Below are 17765 nucleotides of genomic sequence, written 5' to 3' on the forward strand. Positions count from 1 at the left end.
TCCCATTGACTTTAGCAGGACCAGGATTGAGCCTGGTAGCCTCTTCCCAGCCTCCCCAGTCCCCACCGTGACACACAAGTGTAGCAGAGGGCAGGATTTGGCCTCCTGTATATCTCGTCTTCATGACAGCTGTAACAAACCTGTATCTCTGCATTAGAGATGGTCCTCAGTGTGGGCCTATGTCTGAATGCTGTGGCACAAACCCATCTCAAATGCATCTCATCTATGGCTGAGTAGCTTTGGAACTCCATGGGACAGTGAAAGCTGAAGAACCATATAGTAGAACATCTCCCTAGTGCACCAAGACCTAACGGGAACTCCTCATCCCACTGAGTTTTTTTCATGGTAGATGTCAAATTCCTTCTAATAGAGACACTGAAGAATTTCAGCTCCTCGTCTCACTTAAACTGAGATGCATTACATTTTGAGCCCATGGGAGCTGCAGCTTAACTGACTCAGTTAGAAGCCACTATTCTTTTATCAGCACCCCATATTAAGGGCCTCTGGAAGTTCAGTGGATATGCACAGGTGTTAAACTGCACTCTTCAGCAACCTACAGTTCTGGGCACTGGGCAGGTGAACCGGCTGAGAATTCAGCTAGTTTTGCAATTCAGCACTTTTGTTTCATGACCTTAAAATGCCAAGGGGGAGTTTTCACAAGCACCCAGGAGATTTAGAAGCATGAGTCCCATTGAACTGGACCTGGTTTCCCCTTTATTGTAGAACAGAGAAAGTTAAATAGGGGCAGGGAGAGGTGCAAACCCACTTGAATATAGGTTACAGCTGCAATAAAGGAAAATAGGGAAGAAAGAGATGGGCTTTTACCAGCTCTGTCTAGTTTGCTCGGATTTGTAATTTGCTTTCTCTGCTGATATCTAAGAGCCTGGGTGGGGTGGGGCAAAGATAAGCAAAGTGGCAGCACCCAGGGACCGATTGTCTCAGGAACTGAGCACCCTCAGCTCCCATGGACATCATCTGGAGTTTCTGAAAATGAGTCCCTGGGGGTGGAATCTTGACCCTGTTGAAGTCAATGGAAGTTTTGCTCCTGGCTTCAATGGGAGCAGGATTTCATCCCTAGCGGCCAGGCTTGGTTCTTCCACAAAGGGCAGAGTAAACAAGGGGCCCATGGGAGCAACAGAGTGGGGGGTCAGCAAAAATGTTTATAGCCACATTTTCAGATGCGCTCACTAGATTCTGGAAACGCATCCTGCTCTCTCACTTCCACTGCATGAGCAGTGACTGAGCTTTGCCACCCATCCTCCCAAGACAAAAACACCCAAGGGTTAGGAGATAAAAGCGAACAGTCAGCCGCCCCTAAAGAAAGGGGATGAGAAGGGAATGTTGCCTGAGATTGTATAGATTCAACAGGGGTCTTTGCATGCTACCTTTTCAAGGGAGGTCCATACCAGAGTCCGCAATCTCTGCTGGAAATCCATCGCATGTCTCCAGTAACAGCACACTGGGGGTTTGCAAATGAGAGCTGCTCTAACATCCACCCATTGCTAAGAGCCCCCAAGGGCCTATATGCTATCTGAGCATAGCCAGAGCACAACAAACTCCACCCCTGGCTCCTCCCCACTCCTGACACACCTCTTGTGCTGGAGGTTGGCTTAGGAGCCGGTTACACTGGTTCTGTGCCAGAGGAGATGTTTACACTTCCTCTGTGTCTTATGCACAGAGAATGGACTGGAAGGAGAGGATCTGCTCCTAGGTGTTTTCAGAAAGGAACCAGGAAAATTGGTAGAACATAATGCAAGACTCATCTGCCCCCATCAGCCATCCCTCAGTACAGACAGTGATGCCCTGGCTAATAAACCATATTCCCCCATAAGTACCTCGTTCAAAAGAAAAGCCATCCTATGGAATACAAGCCCGACAAGCAGAGAATGTTGTCCTATTAGGAGAAAAAAAAATCTGTATTTGGAGCCTAATTCTGATCTGATACCTGGTGCAACCCCTACTGAAATCAGTGGAAGATGCATTGCATAGCTGAATACAATATGGGGCCCTTGGGCATTTAGATTATACGGTGATTGGTGCTTTATTAGTATATAGATTCATGAGACATGAGGCTGAAATAATGAGATCGGGGCTTCATCATACCATGAAATCGGATGAGCAACATAGTTCTCCAGTTATTACAGCCCTGTTGTTATTTAGTACAATAATACCTAGAGGTCCCAATCATGGATCAGGACCCTATTGTACTATGATACACACACCGTGAAACAATACTCTCTGCCTCAAACAGCATATAATACAAACGTAAGATGAGAGTCAACAAGTGGATACAATAGGGAGGAGGCAGAGGAGAAAAGATAACAGCGAATCCATAAATGTTCCCTTACTGCATTTGGACATGCCAAGAATTTGCAAGCCCAAATGCACTGCAATATAATCCCTGAAATGCAAAGACTAATAATTACATATTGTTACACTCCAGATCCACCACCCATTTCCTGCACTCCTAAGCATATATCAGCAGTGTTGGCTTGAAAAGAACTAGAATCTCTCCAACTCTGCCCTACCCAGGATGTCGGCAGAGGTGGAGGAGTCTACTGTCTCCCCATTTGACAGCAATCTGTTAATTAAATCTGCCTTTTTAATCGTTTTTTTCCTCCAGCCTTGCACTTGAATTGCCAATATCGTAGAAATCCATTCTTGGCTCGCTGATTCATCAGGTTCATTCAGAAGGCAGCAGCTTAAACAGCTGGGCCCAAAGGGATGGCGTGTCAGATGAAAGCAAAAGCGGTCTGCGAAAAGCCATCGGGAAGGTGTGAATCACAAAGACCCTCTCAAAGGCATCAATTCATCTTCTGGGGAAGGTTTAGAGCCAAGGCTGGTGCTGTGAGAGCTCTTCATGTTCAGAGGAGAAGAGCATCATCTCTTCCCCGCTGGGACGCTGCCTTGTTCAATATCTGCAATTACAAAATGCAGCTGAATCAGACTCTGGAATCAAAGAACTGGCTGAGCCAGAGCATTTCTCCCCGCACTTACCTGATTACTCCTGGCAGCAGTTCACAAAATAGGTTGCATTGCAGGCAGGCAGAGAAATCGGCAAATAAGGCTCCAGCTGTTCTCTTAGCTGGAAAGCAAGTTAACTGTTTGCCTGCTCCTGGAGACCTCCATTAGAGTATCTCCTAGCTGGACTCTGCTTGCTGTATGTTACCCAATGATCTAGGCAGAGCCAGGCAACAGGGACACCGAGAAGGAATCAATAATAAGCATTACAATAAACTGTAGGAATCAAAAACAACTTGATCTAGGAGAAGAAGAGCAACATTGACTATGGGCAAATGCAGCGCGAGTCTTTTTAATTTGTGGTGGGTGCCTAGATGCTATGGTGGTGGATCCCCTTGCAACAGGCAGAGTAGATTAGTCTGGACAGAACTTACTTGCTGGGACTATACATGAGCCAGCTGGGTCCAGTTAAAGCAAGACTGCTGCCATTCCCAGCCTTTTAGGTAGAACATGCTGTTATGCATGCACTAGGCATTTCCAGGTTGACCCCACCTGCCCTACTGCTGCATATAGCTTGGGTAGACCTCACCTGCTGTGCTGTTGAATGAGTCAGGTACATCCAGGTTGCAATTAACAACCAGGTGTTTCCACGTGGAATGAGCCTGCTGGAAGGAAAAGGGCTTTCAGCGCAGACTGAATGTGGCTCTATTCTTATAAATCCTAGTCCATGAGCATTAAGTGCTATTCATAGAGCACCCTCATTGTTCACAGCGAGACGAACATTGTCTGCAAGTAACAGAGCCCTCTAGACGTTAAAGGTTCCAGGCCATTTACACTGATGTAAAGCTGGAGAAATTCTGATGACTCCAGTGTGAATGAGACTGGCAGCTGGCCCATGATATGTAGTGATCTGATCATTTGTGTTCAGGGACAGAAGCCCAGACTAGCATGATTAGGAATAGGGAATCCCTAAATTCTAATCTGGACTCTGGCACTGACTCCATCTGTGGCCTTTGGGAAGTCACCTAATGCCCACATTTTTAAAGTAGACTCAGCTTTTGTCTCGGTTATTGGGTGCCTGCTCTGGACACAGCTTTCATGGTAGTTGCATCCAGGGAAAAGGGTTTGAGCGACGTGCACGTCGATCGCGGCTGTTGGTTTGGGAGATGCACACAGCGATAACGGTAGGATTCAAAAAGATACTGAGGTGTCGAGCTCATTGAAAACAATGGCAGTTAAGCCCCTAAATAACTTTTGTCACTTGCACCCTGAGGGCCTGGTTTTCAGGCAAGCTGAGCATTCACAGCTTCCACTGACGTGGTTCGGAGCCAGGCGTGCTCAGCACCTCTGACAATCATGCGTCTAGTTAACTAAAATCAGGTACCTAAAAACTGGGGCACCAAAAATTAAAGGCCACTTTTGAAAATTTGGGCTTCCCCTTCTGTGCCTCAGTTCCCCCATTTGTAAAATGAGTAGAGTAACACAGTGACTGACCTCCCAGAAGTGTTATGCAAATGAGTTAGTTCATGTCTGGCATGTGCTCTGCAGGTGAAACATGCTGTATAGATGCTATTGTTTTAGGGCTATCACAAGTTTAGGACCCGGTCCTGCTTCTGTTGAAGTCACTGGCAAAGCTTACCAGGTGTGATCCTCACTTCTGCTCCAGCTCTCGTATGCCATGTGAAAGGACTGGAGCAGCTTAAACAGACCCTAAAGAATCTGGATCTGGCCTTGGAAGGATTCCCCAGGCACAAGTACTGTTGAAGGCAGCTATAAAGCTGAGTTCCAATGACCTCCTCACAAGCCCTGGAGTCGGGGGTGCATTGGGGCAGGGTTAGGGGTGGGAGGGGTATGTCAGGATGGGGGTTCCAGAACACAGCGCAGCAGAGTTTCCAAGCAGTGCTACAGCCCAGGGACACCGCCATAACTTAGTCAGGCCCCCAGGACTGTCTGAATTTCACCAGGAGCCCCAGAGCAGCCAAGGGTTGGGAGGTCACAAAAGCAGCTTAAAGCCACCTTAGGCCTCCTCCCAATGGGCTGCAAGTTCTGTGCAGCATCCCGGAGACGTGCAGGACAGAATATGACCCACTGTTGCTTCAAAGAGAGCAGAGTCTGACACTTGCTCTTTATACAGGCTAAATGTGCAATATACCTCAATTTCAGCTATCCCTTCTCCGCCCTTAGGGGCATTTGAATAATGACCTAGTGCAACTTTTTACACTAAAAAAAAAAAAGGACTTGTGGCACCTTAGAGACTAACAAATTTATTTGAGCATAAGAATTTGTTAGTCTTTAAGGTGCCACAAGTACTCCTTTTCTTTTTGCGGATACAGACTAACACGGCTGCTACTCTGAAACCTTTTAAACTGTACCTCTGAAAGGGACACCGAGAGATGCACGGAGATACAACTGCACTCTTTGGCACTACAGATTGGCTGTGCCATCAATAAACTTTGCACCTCCCGCTTTTGGAGCATTCCCGTGTTTACGCCACGAATCAGAGTAGAGGGGTGTTTCACTGCACCTCCATCAGAACACGGGGTGGTCAAACCAGCTCCCGTCAAGTTGAGTTGTTTCTGCTGAGCTAGGGTAACTAGGGAAAGTTGCCAGTTAGTTTACGACTGTGTGGGAATACCCAGAGTCATTAGTCATGGGGGATTATGATGCAGGAGCTTTTAGTGTGCCACAGTATTCAGTCAGTCTGCGAGTGACTAATTGCCTGCAGTGTGGTGGCTGCATGTCACTGCATAAGACATCTGGCCCAAAGCCCCTCATTGTGGGAAAGAAACTTCTCTCAGGGAGAGGTTGGGCTAATCCACTTGACTTAGAAAAGAATAATAAGTGTTATTAGCTTCCGCATACCAGCCCAGCAGCCTTTCTTCCTCACCAGTTCCCAGCTTTGCCCCTCCTCACGGGCCCTTCACGCCGTCCCGGTCTAAACATCTCCTCCGTTGGTTCATCCTCAATGTACCTTCACTGGCGCCTGACACCCTGGGCATGAGCTCTACTCGACTGACTCAGCCCATGGTTGCTTAAATACTTTGGCCCAAACGCAAATCGGGTGCAACTCCATTGATTTCAATAGCGATGCACCTGTTTACACCAGCTCTGAATTTGGCCTTGTTTGCTCCCTGTTTCTTCGATTCTGGGCCAGATCCTCTGTTGGTGTAACGTGTCAGTGCTCCACTGACATCAACAGAGCTGTGATGAGTTAAAGCAGCTGAGGCTCTGACCCCTTGTTGTCTGAGGTGATGTTTGCGTCCTGCCCGGCTCACTATCAAAACCACTTCAATCACTGACCCCCCAGAGGATTGTGAAATGTCCCCTTTTCTTCCCATGCAAATTAATGCAACTTCTACCTTTTCAATGCCCCTGTTCTCCTGGGGGCCCTTCTCTGTGCCTGCCTTTAAATCTGAATGCTCCTGAGGGCGGCTGCATCACAAAATTTCCCAGGGGACAGAACCCCAGGCTGGTCGGTGTAGGGGTTGAGAAGGACCTCTCAGATTTCCAATCCCAGTCCTCTGCTTCCAGCAGGAAAGCACCCAACATTAATTGCCATCAGCATATCTAGCCTCACCAAAAACACATCTGGGGGTTGTGCTGTAGATGCTGCTCACAAAGTTTGAACAGTGCCTTGGCTGTGACCAGGCCTGATTCTGCCCTGCCGTATGTTTTGATTGATACCCCCCGCCCACAGTGACTGTAAAACGCCCGCTCATCAGACGGGCCGTCTTTTACACTCACTTGCTCCAGGTGTGAGCGTCTACACAAGATGCAAGGCGGTGGGGAATCAAGCCCAAGGAGATGACCATGGCTGATGAAATCAACCCACCAAATTCAGTAACACTGCTCAGAACAGTCCTCCAGTCAGGGCTGGTTGGCTCAATAAAAAACATGGATCAGTGTTAACCCTAACTGACATCACCTCTGCCACCTCATGCTAGGGTACGATGAACATCTGCAGCTGAAGTCTAGGCAGTGTTTACTTCCATCTCCTGTCTTCCATGAAGAACCGGAAGTAGGTGTGGCTTATATAATTATAATGTCATGCATCAGATGTGTATGGGGATATTTGCATCAAGAAGACTCACTTCTAAACCTAATCCAGAGACTCTCAGGTTTTTCTGCAGTTCCATACTGAAGCTCTGTGCAGTCATACTGCTCTCTTTTATGTACAATGCAACTCCCCCACCTTTTCTGCCCTGCCTGTCCTTCCTGAACAATTTATACCCATCCATGACAGTGCTCCAGTCATGTGAGTACCTCACCAGGTCTCTGTTATTCCAATCACGGCATAATTCCTTGATTGTGCCAGGACTTCCAATTCTCCCTGCTTGTTTCCCAGGCTTCTTGCATTTGTGTATAGGCACTTAAGATAACTCGCTGATCGTCCTGCTTTGAGCAGGGGGTTGGACTAGATGACCTCCTGAGGTCCCTTCCAACCCTGATTTCTATGATTCTAAGACCTCTAGGGATCTCACTATTGCATATTGTGGTGATGGGCATCAGTATAAAATCCTAAAATGGATAGATTACTTACTGATCCAATACTGATGTAATATCACTTTGCATTCCCATGCTGCTTGATAAAACTAGCTGAGCCTTACAATAGATAGGGAAGTTTTATTATCAAGATTAGGAAATTGCGTTCCTTCTTTGTCATGCTACGGGGCGCCTTCATGTTTAGCACTGAAACAGGCTATTCAGCCATAATTGCTCTCCCAAACATCACTGTTGCAGTTCGGAAAACTTCCCAGGGGGCAGAACCCCAGGCTGGTTGGTGTAGGGGTTGAGAAGGACCACTCCAATTGTCAATCCCAATCCTCTGCTTCCAGCAGGGAAGCACCCAACATTAATTGCCATCAACATATCTAGCCTCACCGAAAACACATCTGGGGGATGTGCTGTAATTACCTCACAATAGAGTTTGTTCCACTGTTTCACTGTTCCTGATCATCAAACATTTTCTGGTAGCCTGGTAACATAGCTCCTTTCCCATCATTAGTCATTTACTCCTTGTCATCCCTTTCGTGCAGCATGAAATGTTGATTTGTTTCACTCCTTGCTACCCTCCTCACCTTTCAGCTAGCACTATCTATCCTCCCTAGAGCAACCCTTCTTTAAACAGTCCTTCCTTAAACAGCTGCTTTCTCAAGAGGTATAAATTGAAGGTCCGATCCTGTTCGCCCTGAAGTCAATGGGGAAAAAAGTGTTTCCTTGAAATGTTTCTGAGCAGCCCAAGTTGTTTCTCCGGACACCGAGGCAAAAACCTCATCTTGTGAAAAGTGACGTGGGATCTTTATAAACACAAGACAGGACCTAGGTTTTATGTGTCATCCAGCAGCACAGTATCCCTCAGCGCCAGGATCGTAGTGTCTCGGAGGGAAATGCGAGCTACTTATTGAAGCCCCGGTGCCAGCACCAAATCACAAGCATCGCTTCTTTCCTTCCTCCTGCTACCAAACACAGAATCCCCATTGCACTTCCTGTTGTTGGTTGCTGCCCTGTGTCAGTGACAAAGAATCTCAGAGTTGCTTTCTTCTAACACTGAACAAGGAACTTCATTGGACTAAGGAAAACCAGATCATCCCTAAAGTACCCCGCCTCTTTCTCACTATGTCTGGCCAGCAACTTCCCCTTCCCAATTCATTTCCTGGCACGGTTTTAAAGAAACAGCCCACACATCCTCAGAATTGCTGCTCAAAATTCAGGCAGCAAGACAGAAACAGCCCACTCCTCTTGAGCTGGGGCTGCTCAAGTTATAGGGAGAGCTCCCTCCTCGCCATTGTTCAGAGCTTCCCCTCCTGGCCACTGTCGGAAGACAGGATACTGGGCTAAATGGACCTTTGGTGTGACCCAGTAGGGCCGTTCTTATGTTCCTGTTCTGCGCTCCTTTAACCAGTGTGTAACCCACTGGTGAACGTGGTGCATGCCTCCCTCTATGTCCAGCCCACAGAGGCTGTGAGGATGTTACAGCCCCATCCACAGAGTCTGGCTTTTGCGCTCAAGCGGTGGAGACTCCCCTGGTCCATTTCAGGTTGGTTCTTATGCCTCCCAAGCATACTCCTGCTTTCAGCCTGGGAGGGCCCCAGTTCAAACCTCGCCAAAATGGCGGCCGCCACAATTCCACCGAATAAAGCAGAGAGCTCAAACCTAGTGCTGCTTGCAAACTGAACCAAAGCCCCACCAAGACCAAATCATTTTCACAGCAATGCCCTGGGCTGCCAGAGCTAGGTAAATAAAATGTGTTTCCTGTTCCTTCCATTTCAAGGGTGTCTGGCGATTTTTACTCCCCTTCCGGTCCTATGGCCAGGGGTGGGGTAATCACCTAGGACAGTGGGTTACAGAGTCTGGTCTTACTGTGCTTCCCTGGAGGAAATGCACCCTCCGGGGAGACGCGTTTTCCCAGGGACGGGCACATGAGTCATCAGGCACTGCCTATTCACGTCAGGCAGCTCTGTGATCTATCACGCACCCACCTTCTGTAAATAAGTCAAGGCTCTTAAAATGGCAGGGGCACTTCTTCCTGCTATCTGAGCCGTGCCTCATAGCCCTGGACAGGGCGGGGGCAGCAGCGCCTTGAAGCCTGGAGTCTGAAAGAAATATCAAAGAGCTCCTGAAAGAGCAGGAGCTCTCAGGGCTGGGCCAGGTCCCTGGGGAGTACATCCTAGCAGGAACTGGAGTACCTGAGTACCAGCAGGGCAGAGGGTGACTGGCCAGGTCCCCCCTCCCCTTCCTCGCACCCAGACTAGACCGGCAGACCCCATCCCCCACCCCCAGCAGGGGACCTCAGGCTTCAAGCTGGCCCTGCTCCCCCAGCCACATGGCCTGGAGAGGAAGAGTCCCTGGTGACAGAGGTAGCCCTTAAGAGCAGAGAGATCCCCAAGCAGGCAGGCTGTTTATTGCAGGACTAACATAATTTTCGCAGAGCAGCAAACCCCAGTAGAGCAGTGATTGAGCATCCACCTGGGCCCCTTGAAAGCATTCCCGTTCCTGGTTCCATGCAACACCTGGCGTGTGCTCTTTAGATACTCGGAACTGAAAAGCTCAGGAAAATGGCAGGGCTTAAAACCAATCTCTCCAGAGAGGATGCGCCAAGGTTAAAGCATGCAGAGCAGATTGGGTTTTGGTGCCATCTGATAAAGCCTGACAGCATCAGAATTCCTCCCCATGCTTCCTGGAACCCAACGGCTCCCGGCCATGTGCCAGCTGCCGCAGGAGGCCGAATCTGGCTTGCTTTACTTCCGCCGGTAATCTCCACTGGCTACTCAACTGAGCGAGGCAAACAGGGCTTGGCCCTACCGTTCCCCTGCGCTGGGCATGAAGCAAGCAAGCTGCCTTGGTGCCAACCTGCCAGGTGTGCGCCAAGATGGCGGAGAAGCGAACAGATGTCAGGAGCCCGCACGGTGCTTTGGCTGTCATGGACGGTGCCTTGTCACATCAGCTCTTCGTCACCTTCCCTTCCGTTGGAGTTAGCTGCATTGCCAGTTGCCTGCTTCTCTCCCCCCACACACCCTCCGCAGCAAGATGCTGCTGGCACAGTCTGGATCCCAGGAGGGCGCCGATGTGCCAATCATTTGTTCTTAGCATGAGATTTAAAGAAGACAATGAAAGAACTAAGGGCCAGGTCCCCACAGCTGATGTAGAGCTCCATTGATGTCAGGGAAAGGAAGATTTACACCTGCTGAGGACCTGGCCCTATGTACTTACAACTTGCCAATACAGTGACTAAGGGACAATTGTCTACAAGTATGTGAAGGGTGTTCAATACCGAGCTCCAGAGTCTGCTCCTCTTATTCCTGAGGAGTAGAACTGTAGGCTGTGAGTAGCCTCTTTGATGCTACTGGATGTATTTCTAAAGCATGTCAAGGGTGCCTAGAGCATATCGATCGAAGCCCTTTTTAGCATTGCTAGAAATCTAATCAAGAAATAAATGGTGTGATGGTAAAATTCAGGCTGGAGGGGTGCAAGTTCCTTGCCATAGGAAGCCAGGAACTGCCTACCAGTGCAGCCCAGTGGTCAGTGAAGTTTGATATACTTTTTCCAACAATGGCCAGTACCAGATGCTTCATGGCAAGAGCTCTGTAATAACCTGCCTATCTGGGCAGTTCTGCCTAACCCTGGGCAGTTAGCGGTTGACATATACTCTGAGCCCAAGTGTCGATATTGCTTACATTTTTTATCTTATCTTATGTAACTGAGCTCATTGTCCAGATATACAGCCAATCTCTTTGCTTCAATGAGATCTTGTGGCAGTGAGTTCTACAGGCTAATTTTGGTGTGTGTCAGGAAAAAAAAGTCCCTTCAGTTTCAAATCTGCTGCCTTTAAATTTCATTGACTGTTCCCTTGTTCTGGCATTATGACAGAGGGTGTTCTGTTCACTCTCTTATCCTGCTTTATACCATTCTTTATTTCGTATACATCTATCACAGCCCCTCCTATTCATCTCGTTTCCAAACCAAACAGATGCAATCTTTTTAAGACCTCATATTTGGAAGACTTTCCATTCCCCCAGCCCTTTTTGTCACTCATCTCTGAACCCCCTCTATTTCTGCTACATCTCTTAGGTGCTGGGAGGACCAGAACTGGACACAAGGTTGAAGGCTGATTTAGACAAGGCTAGCTTGTGGACTGTCAGTAGATGTCAGATGTAGTCCGTGGGGGTAGTAATTTGCTGCCGGTCTGTCCCAGCAGAAAATCACCACCTTCCCCGTACTGGCTTGGGATTGTGTGTTGGGAGCAGGAAAGACCCATGACTCACCCATTCGCACCACGGTGGGGAACAGCAAGTACAAGCACTCGTTTACCCCTGCAGGCCCAAATCCACTGGACAGACCAGACAGGCATAAACAGAGCACAGCTGTCTTGGTCTCCCTTATGACACAGCCACGCTGTGCAGTTCCAGGAACAATCTAGCCCATAGTGAATACAGACTCTACAGATTCCAGATATTGGGCTAAGTAGAAAACAAGCATTACCAGCAAATCTGTTTGTTTCCGCTGAATCTCTTACAATTAAAACACCTCCTCAGTTCACCTCTGTTATTTTCTTCTCTTCCAGGTGGGCTGCAAGGCCGCAATGGTTTTCTTTCAGTACTGCATCATGGCCAACTTCTTCTGGCTGCTGGTGGAAGGCTTGTACCTGCACACCCTTCTGGTCATCTCTTTCTTCTCAGAGAGGAAGTACTTCTGGTGGTATATCCTGATTGGCTGGGGTATGCATTAGCGCCTTGAATATGAATGGTAGGAAAATGAACTCAAGGTGACCTGGAGCTGTCTCAAGCAGGGACTTAACCCCTTCGTGTGTGGGATCAGACAGGAGAGATGACATGTGTGCATTACCTCTCTGCCAGATGGCGTCACTGGTGGTAGCGTCAGACAGGTTTCGGAGTAGAAGCCGTGTTAGTCTGTATTCGCAAAAAGAAAAGGAGGACTTGTGGCACCTTAGAGACTAACAAATTTATTTGAGCATAAGCTTTCGTGAGCTACAGCTCACTTCATCGGATGCATTCAGTGAAAAATACAGTGGGGAGATTTATATACACAGAGAACATGAAACAATGGGTGTTACCATACACACTGTAATGAGAGTGATCACTTAAGATGAGCTATTACCAGCAGGAGAGCGGGGGGGGGGAGGGGAACCTTTTGTAGTGATAATTAAGGTGGGCCATTTCCAGCAGTTGACAAGAACGTCTGAGGAACGGTGGGGGGTGGAGGAAATAACATGGGGAAACAGTTTTACTTTGTGTAATGACCCATCCACTCCCAGTCTCTATTCAAGCCTAAGTTAATTGTATCCAGTTTGCAAATTAATTCCAATTCAGCAGTCTCTCCTTGGAGTCTGTTTTGAAGTTTTTTTGTTGAAGAATAGACACTCTTGGGAGATGTCAAGAATTATAACATTCAAAAACCAGTCGGAGAACACTTCAGTCTCTCTGGTCACTCAATTACAGACCTCAGGGTGGCTATTCTTCAACAAAAAAACTTCAAAAACAGACTCCAAGGAGAGACTGCTGAATTGGAATTAATTTGCAAACTGGATACAATTAATTTAGGCTTGAATAGAGACTGGGAGTGGATGGGTCATTACACAAAGTAAAACTATTTCCCTATGTTATTCCCCGCACTCACTCCCCACTGTTCCTCAGACGTTCTTGTCAACTGTAGGAAATGGCCCACCTTAATTATCACTACAAAAGATTTTCTTCCTCCCCCCTCCCCCCCCCACTCTCCTGCTGGTAATAGCTCATCTTAAGTGATCACTCTCCATACAGTGTGTATGGTAACACCCATTGTTTCATGTTCTCTGTATATATAAATCTCCACACTGTATTTTCCACTGAATGTGTCTGATGAAGTGATCTGTAGCTCAAAAAAGCTTATGCTCTAATAAATTTGTTAGTCTCTAAGGTGCTACAAGTCCTCCTTTTCTTTAGACTCGGATGAGGGTGTCTGAGGGTTCTGTTTAAAATAAACCAAATGGTTGGCTTGAGTGCCCCCTCTCCCTGAAACCTCATTTTGTCCCATATTTCAGGCACTTAAAATGTGAAGCAGCTGGAGGTGTTTTTTCCTCACTCCGATGCACACAGGAGCCCTTGGGAATCTGAAACCACAAGTAGCCCATATATGAGAAAGCAAATAAACCATCTATTTATACAGTGAAATGAATGAGCAAAATGCAGACATAAGAACGGCCATACTGGGTCAGACCAAAGGTCCATCTAGCCCAGTATCCTGTCTTCCAACAGTGGCCAGTGCCAAGTGCCCCAGAGGGAATGAACAGAACAGGTAATCATCAAGTGATCCAACCCCTGTCGTCCATTCTCAGCTTCTGGCAAACAGAGGCTAGAGACACCATCTCTGCCCAGCCTAGCTAATAGCCATTGATGGGCCTACCCTCCAAGAACTTATCCAGTTCTTTTTTGAACCCTGTTATAGTCTTGGCCTTCACAATATCCTCTGGCAAGGAGTTCCACAGGTTGACTGTGCATTGTGTGAAAAAATACTTCCTTGTTTGTTTTAAACCTGCTGGCTATTAAATTTCATTTGGTGAAATGAAAGCTAGTTCTTGTGTGATGAGAAGTAAATAACACTTCCTTATTTATTTTCTCCACACCAGTCATGATTTAATAAACCTCTATTATATCCACCCTCAGTCGTCTCTTTTCCAAGCTGAAAAGTCCCAGTGTTATTAATTGCTCCTCATATGGCAGCTGTTCCATACCCCTAATCACTTTTGTTGTCCTTTTTCTGAACCTTTCCAATTCCAATATATCTTTTTTGAGATGGGGCAACCACATCTGCACGCAGTATTCAAGATGTAGGCGTACCATGGATTTATATAGAGGCAATATGATATTTTCTGTTTTATAATCTATCCCTTTCAGACAGACAAAGTATGAACCAACCCCACAGTCTTGGTTCGTACGTGCCCAGCTTGGCAAGGGCCCAGAACTCTGGTTTGTAAAACAATCCTCACCTACCCACAACATTGTCACAATTTGAGTCAATGTCTCAATAGTGAATGAGATTGAGATGTCGAGTGGAGATAGGCCTGGAAGGGCCTTGACAGCGAAAACAAGTAGCAACTGTGACACTGATCCCTCTTTCTCTTCTGATAGGTGCTCCATCAGTTTTCATCACAGCCTGGACTGTCATCAAGGTTCATTATGACAACATTGGGTAAGTCTCTGAAGTCATCTTAATTTCTTCGAATTTAAGACACCTTAAAGGAAAATATATCATCAGCTAGCTCCGAACTGCTTTGCAAGAATGAACTGTAAAAAGTCTTTGAAAATCAAACTTTTTCTTTAGAATTGGCCTTTCTGAGAGGTGATACCAGTTTAATCAGAATAAAAAGAACTGTCTTAAAAAGTTAAAATGAAGAACATTCGCTTTTAAATCTAATGAGTGAACGGATGGGCTTGTTTTTCCAGCACAAGGCCAGGAGGCCCAAGATCTCAGTTCTAATCCTGGTTCTGCCACAAGGAATTTACTCCCTCTCTGATTCACTTTCCCCATCTGTGCACAGAGGTAATAATATTAACCTAATTCCCAAGGGATTTGTGAGACCATGGCTAATTCATTAATGCTTCTAAAGGTCTTTGGCATGCTTGGATGGCAGCTGCTTTGGAAATGGAAAGTATTATTAAACATATTGGCCAAATTCATCCGTGGCGTAACACCGCTAATGCTAACTAAATTGAGATCAGTGGAGTTACCCCAGAAATGCATTTGGCCCATTGTGTGTCCATTTGACCCATTGTAAAACCCCGAAAGGAGCCAATGGGAGTTGCACTTGCATATCTGAGTGTACAGTTTGGCTTTATGGGTTCATGTTTATTGTCGATTATTTTTAATCCAAGATTAAAGCAGTTGGGAACTGCCTTCGAGTCTCCGAAATGGGCCCTTCCTCCCATGTCACAAGTAATGGTGGCCACCAAGAAGTGACCATGTCATTATCATTGCTGCTGTGATAATGTAGGGCTCATGTCTCACTTCCCCTTTCACTTGCAAATTACTGTACAAAGCTGACATCCACGGAGTACTCCTCCCATTTCCGTCTGGTGACCCTGCTGTAGCCCAGGATCTCTGATAACAGCCCAGCTCTGTTCAGATGTTGGGCTTTTTGTGACTCCACAGAAAGTTACATGAAGGTCCAAACCTGCCAAAGATGCCACTTTGGGGATAGATCCTGTGAGGGTGCAGAGCGCCCTCGCTGTCCATTTCAATGGGAGGGGGACAGCTTGCTGGACTGAGCACTATATTTGTGAATGCCACAGTAACTGAATAAGCACCCCATGCCTCTCTCACCATAATCTCCCGTGACCTTTTCCCAGCCAAACCCTTCAAGTCTGTACTCCACCCTCATCCTCCTGAACCAAAGCTTATGTTCTTCTTCTTTAAATCTGGATCAGATCAATTGTAGCTAACAAGATGGGGCAAGTTGATTTAGTTGGGGATTGGTCCTGCTTTGAGCAGGGGGTTGGACTAGATGACTTCCTGAGGTCCCTTCTAACCCTGATATTCTATGATTCTATGAAGTTTTACAAGTAGCAAATGACATGTGAGTAATTATGACCCTATCCTGCAATCTGTACTCATGCAGAGAAACACTTAGACAAACAGTTCCCTGAAGCCAGTAGGACTACTTGTATGGTAACTACTACTCAAGGTTGCAGAATCAGGCTTTAGTTACATACATGTTGGGTATACCCTTCCTTCTAACATTTGCAACATGCAATTATGATGGTGATCATAATGGTCCTTTCTGGCTTTAAAATCTGAGAGTCTAAGTTTTGAGAGGCTTGCTGGCTTGAATTTGTCTGCAGGGTAGCAACTATCATTTGAGTGTCTCATGAACCAATCTGGGATTTTATGGTTTTTATTCCCGGCAGCATACATTTTGCAAGAATTAAAAGAGTTCCCCTAACAACCAGGTGTGTCCATTTATTGAGCATCCCTAAATGAACCTAAAAATGTATGTAACAAAATAAGTATTTTAATTGGTGCCTTTATGCTCCAGTGCTGGGCACGTGGGCTTTCAAAACAGTGATAAAATTGGTTCTCTTTAGCATATACTGTATCTTATCAATATGTCCCTCATTCGTAAGTAACATGTTTATTACAATGACTAGAGCTGATTTAAAAAAAAAAAGGGAACAAAATTATGAATGTGTCCCTCTGTTAATAACAAAACCAATTAGTTCCATACGGGAGGGTGAAAGGAAAAATGGTTGTGAACATTGTCCAAAATGTTCCTGTTTACTTTTAAAATTTTATAATTGACATTTCTAATTTCCAACCAAATGTTGACCAGTTAAAGACAACCCATATCACAACACGTGGGATGAAATCCTTCATGCCATTAAAGCCAATGGGAGTTTTGTCATTAACTTCAGCTGGGCCAGGGTTTCACTCAGCAGGTACTCAGTGCTCTTTGCTCTCTGGAATCCTTGTCTGTGAAGCTTTGCATCTGAAATATTGGTAGCCACCCCACACTGGAGCTTTCATCAGATTTCTGCATAACAGCCTGTTTGCTCCTATTTGGTTGTTATTTTCCTTTGTTTATTTGCAGGTGTTGGGAGGACATAGGCGAGTCCCAGTACTGGTTGATCATCAGAGCTCCTATTGCGGTTTCTATTTTGGTAAAGTATCAGCAATCTCCACTGGCTGCAAAAGCCCTTGTTAGTGAAAGCTCAGACCCTAGGTTATGCATGGATGAGTGTCCTGTAAATGGCATATGCAGGCAGACAGACGTAAGTGGATAGACAGGCTGACTAGAAAACAGTCTTTGCCAAGTATTTCTCTGATGTGGGTGAATTGTCTTCAAAGCCTGGACCAACCTAACTAACTGGGGTTAAAGTAACTTCCCTTGGAGGGCAGATTATCCAGAACTGCCTACTGAAGGGCTTGTTGTACCCTGAAGCAGCTAGTGCTGGCCATTCTCAGATCCAGGATACTGGATTAGTTGTACCGCAGGTCTGATCCAGTCTGGCATTTCCTGTGTTCTACTGAAACTAATGTGAGAAGAGCAGATGTTTCCTTATTAGAGTCCCATTTGCAAAACCTTTCCACCTTTTAAGAAATAGGTCATGGATTAGAATGCTCAGGACCTGTTCCTGTGAGGTGCTGACGTCCTTCCCAAAGGAGGTTTGACTTTGGGTAAGTTAGACTTCAGTAAGAGCTGAGGACTCTTGGCAAGTCTCAGAGGTGCACTAGACCTCGTAGGATCAGGCCCTCGGCCCTCAAGCTCCCTTAACACTTCATCTCACAGCATCTGGGAGGAAAGGGCAAGTGCT

General features: G+C 46.5%; 1 protein-coding gene and 1 long non-coding RNA gene across 5 annotated transcripts in view; one reads left to right on the top strand and one right to left on the bottom strand.

The window, feature by feature from the left end:
* LOC119850741 (vasoactive intestinal polypeptide receptor-like) overlaps positions 1-17765 on the top strand; it is a 175678-nt gene that overhangs the window by 141017 nt on the left and 16896 nt on the right. For both annotated transcript variants that reach the window (XM_038389191.2, XM_043509745.1), the window contains exons 7-9: positions 12023-12176; positions 14586-14646; positions 17042-17111. In XM_038389191.2, the coding sequence (XP_038245119.1) occupies positions 12023-12176; positions 14586-14646; positions 17042-17111 (285 nt within the window). The remainder of the gene's footprint in view (positions 1-12022; positions 12177-14585; positions 14647-17041; positions 17112-17765) is intronic.
* LOC122459067 overlaps positions 2079-17765 on the bottom strand; it is a 36002-nt gene continuing 20315 nt past the window's right edge. Inside the window, exons 4-5 of one of the 3 annotated variants that reach the window (XR_006279512.1) lie at positions 3551-3626; positions 2079-2918 (exon numbers count right to left, since the gene is read on the bottom strand). This is a non-coding gene — a long non-coding RNA (uncharacterized LOC122459067). Of the gene's footprint in view, positions 3627-14245; positions 14690-17765 lie in introns of those variants that run through there. The other 2 variants (XR_006279511.1, XR_006279510.1) reach the window with 2 other exon arrangements.

The sequence above is a fragment of the Dermochelys coriacea genome, chromosome 2, assembly GCF_009764565.3.
Source record: "Dermochelys coriacea isolate rDerCor1 chromosome 2, rDerCor1.pri.v4, whole genome shotgun sequence".
In the NCBI taxonomy this organism is placed as follows: Eukaryota; Metazoa; Chordata; order Testudines; family Dermochelyidae; genus Dermochelys; species Dermochelys coriacea.